The sequence below is a fragment of the Hevea brasiliensis genome, chromosome 1, assembly GCF_030052815.1.
Source record: "Hevea brasiliensis isolate MT/VB/25A 57/8 chromosome 1, ASM3005281v1, whole genome shotgun sequence".
NCBI classification, from domain to species: domain Eukaryota; kingdom Viridiplantae; phylum Streptophyta; class Magnoliopsida; order Malpighiales; family Euphorbiaceae; genus Hevea; species Hevea brasiliensis.
The window spans coordinates 27297106-27300942 of NC_079493.1; the positions used below are offsets into that span (position 1 = coordinate 27297106).

A 3837-nucleotide genomic window follows, 5' to 3' on the forward strand; every position below is an offset into this window, starting at 1 on the left:
TAACAGAGAATGGAAAGACTGCCATTTGAACTTAAATATAGAGGGGCAAAAAAGAATACTCGTTAATGGCTTTCTTGGTTGTATAACAATAAAGCTTTATCGTTTAAAATTAACTTCAAACAAAGAATATAAAGATAATCATCCATGATGATAGTAAAAACCCCAATGTATACGCATTATTTACAGAAGAATTCTCTAAATTTAGGGGCAATCACTTCTAGTATACAATGAAGAGAAGATTTGTACTCTATTGAATCTTTACTTTCCTCAAACTATACATCAGTGACTCTATGGCTTTTTGTATTCTGGTGCCATCCTTCTGCCCCACTTCTTGAGATACCTGATGCAAATTTTGAATCCCACGACCCAAACTGGCAATTGAAGGGGCGGCAGGAACAGATTCAGCAGCACATTCAATCCCATCTCCATACATAAGCAAAGCTGAGCACGTTGCAATACTGCAACCAAATGTTGCCCAAGGCAGGAAACCTATGGGTCGGACCTGTCGTTTTCTCATTATCTCATAGAATGCTGTTCTCATGGCTGAAAAACTGGTCTTCTCAACAGAGGCTATAATGCTGTGGGCCACTGTCCGTATTTTCTCAGCAGAAGCAGCTGCTTTTAGCACAGATGTCGCATTGGCTCCAGAGTTTGCCAGTCCTGGGGCAACTACTTTTGGACCAAGAGTCTTGCTTAGAGCTATTGCCATAGTCTTCTGAGTTTGGGTTAGCACAAAATTAAGAGAAGCAGGCAATTTAAATGTTACAACCTTGAAGAATGTTGATGTCGGAACCACTTTAGAGAGAGATGAAGCTCCTAAGACTGCTGTTGCTCCAGCTCCAACTGCCATTACAGATTTACTAGAAAATAGACTCTTCTTGTCTGTCTGATTTGAAAAGTCCTCATCCAATTCAAAAGTAGTGGCAAGCTCGCCAACCAATTCCTTGATTTCTGGGGGCACAGAAGTGTCCCAGTGTTTCCTGAGACCTGCCAAGTTACTAGCATCTACTAAAGCTACTATAGTCTTGACCTTCCTAGTCTGACTACGAAGGGCCTGTGCAAGGAGTGCATGTGACTTGTCTTCAACTGGAAGCTCTGAAAACTCAACCTTATTTTTGTTAGGCTTCCCCAAGCTTTTGATAGGTAACCTACCAGCACTATTTAGGGCAATTCTCAGCCCCTCAACTGCAATTCGGAAGGTGTAAACTTCAGATATAATTTGGGCATCCACAATTTCCCCTCTGCTTACACCATAAAGCATCTTCTGTGATGAGGCCAAAGCCCGTCCTATTGAAGGAAGATCAATAAATATATCATGTAGATCTGAAAGTAATGGATAAACAGATTGGGCAAATGGTGGCAACAGGTAACTGCTTCCTGGGTGAATTTCTTTTGACCCTGCCTCTGAAACAGAACTTGAAGGACGTAACTTCTGCATAGATACTTCCATATATGGAGACAATAACTTCACCATCTGGAACTGAATTTCATCTGTAAGACAAAATTTCCCTGAACTTGATGAAACAGCCGAACCCAATTTCTGTGGAATCAAACTACTAACTAAACCACGAACCACACTCCCTGTATCAACTTCACTGGAAGTATCATCCACAACAGAAGTCTGAACAAGTGGTGTTTCAAGCAACAAAAATGATGAACCAACCTCCCTAGCCACTCTCTTAGCTGCCATGATATGACCATAAAAACCAATCCCAAAAATTTCTTTCAAAACCAAGTTTCCAGCCACATTTTCATACTTGTCCTTACTGATTTTATCAATAAAACATCTTTTAATCACCCCAAAGAACGAAGTTGGCACTGGTTCTTCTATATTATTTCCCAATTCCCCCTCCTCTGATTGAATTTGACATAATGCAGAAGAAGACACCTGAACCACAACAGCTTCGGGTCGAATCTCCCTAATAAGGCACTCAGCATCTATAGCCGATCGCTCAGACAAATTCTGAACAGAGAGTATGTAAATCACAGATTGAGATTCAGGATCACGAACTGCATAAACAAATCTCTTGATGTTCTCGGGTATGGATAGTTTGCTAACCAATCCATTGGATGCTCTCAAATCATCAAACTTAAAAATCGATAAAGGCCATAGATTCTGCAGGCTATAGATAAATGCTAGTGCCATTACATTAGCATCAAGCACTCGTTTGGTTTCCCAGAAATTCAATGATTCGATAAGTAAACAATTCGATGCCCAACCCTAGAAACGTATTGGTTCTACAATAACTAAGAACCCAAAACAAGACATCGAAAACAAATACAGAAATCAATTGGGACACATCTCAAACATGATCAAGAAACGCCTAATAAAACTCTGGCAAAACTTTCAGACTTTCAAGGATGTACCTTTGTTTGACGCCAGACTCCAACCGGAGTAGATTCTGCCCAGAATATGAGAGAATCCACATAGATCAATCAAAATCTATTATCTACCTGGAAAAAAGAAAGGTTTGATTAGGGTTTTCGATGAGGCAGTTAATACTGGTGTAGTGGAGTTGGAGAAAGAGAGAGGACGCATCCGTCTAGAATGACCTATATTTATACGAAGAGGAAAAGCACCTGGCTCTTCGGAGTTGGGATATTAATTTAAAAGAAAAAATTATTATTTTAAATTATTTAATCCCCTTGTGTAATTCTCTTTCTCAATTATTATCAGATAAATTATTATTTAATTTTTTTATTTTAATAAAATTAATTAATTAATTTTTATATTTTAAAAAATATTATTATTTAACCTATTTATTATACTAAAATTAAAATCAGTCTTCTACAAGAGCAAAGATGATTTCTTCATCGGGTTTATCTTGTTCAGAAAATAGGGATTCAACGTCCCATTACATATTGTGCCTAGTAAATATGAGCAGCCTATAAGTATTATTGGATTTCTTGATACTGGAGCTCACAATATCGAGAAATTACTGTATCTGTTTTATTGATAAGTCTCTGCAATGTGTGATCCTGGCTGATATTTCTCGTCTTTGAATCTCATTTCAAGGAAGTCAATATCAGATTGTGCCAAAGAGCTTTTCTTTTTTGACAGCATGATGCCATGGTATTCCACTAATGCATTACCATTAGTGCAGCCCTGTATGATGTTTTCCTCTATCTCATATGAAGCAGATTTTCCTCCACTAGCTCAACAGACAGATGAACGAACTAAAATCTCTACAAGGCCTTTCATTCATTTTACTAAGGTTGATTCTGAAGGTCACATATCGGGCTTTGTGGTATTCTCCAAGGGAGGCAAACTAATCTTGGAGTGTTCCAATTATTCGAGATATGAATTCTCTGAGTATAAATTATTTTAAGTATAATTTCATTCAATTTTTTATATATTATTTTTTGTATTTTCTTTATTAAGAATTATTTTTTTTTTATTATCAGTTGATTACTTGGAGATCTAAATAAGTATTGTTTTTAAATAAAAAAATAAAAAAATGATATAAAAAAATAAATGAAAAACTTGAAAAATTTTTAAAAAATAAAAATTTAAATTTAGTATTCACATAATAAAATTTTTATTTTTCATCTAAGAATATATTTTTCAAAATATATAGACTAATTAATTAATTTCACTAAAATAAAAAAATAAAATAATAGTATTTTTTTAAATATAAGAATTAATTTCACTCAATAGATAAAATAAATAGTAGCTTAACTAGATTAAAATTCATTGACGAACAGAAACATAGACAAATGAACTAAACTGTTTAACGAATTAAAAGTAAAAGGATTAAATTATCTATTTTTTAAAATAGATGAATTAAATAATTAATTTTATTAAAATATAAACATAAAATAATAATTTTTTCATTT

At 34.7% G+C, this 3837-nt stretch overlaps 1 protein-coding gene across 1 annotated transcript; it reads right to left on the bottom strand.

Annotated features, from left to right (window-relative positions):
• On the bottom strand, window positions 1–2564 carry LOC110651355 (uncharacterized). Its single transcript, XM_021806660.2, has one exon. It carries the CDS (start codon window positions 2144–2146, stop codon window positions 248–250), a length of 1899 nt encoding a protein of 632 aa, XP_021662352.2. The 5' UTR covers window positions 2147–2564; the 3' UTR covers window positions 1–247.
• Between the last annotated feature and the right edge of the window lie 1273 nt (window positions 2565–3837).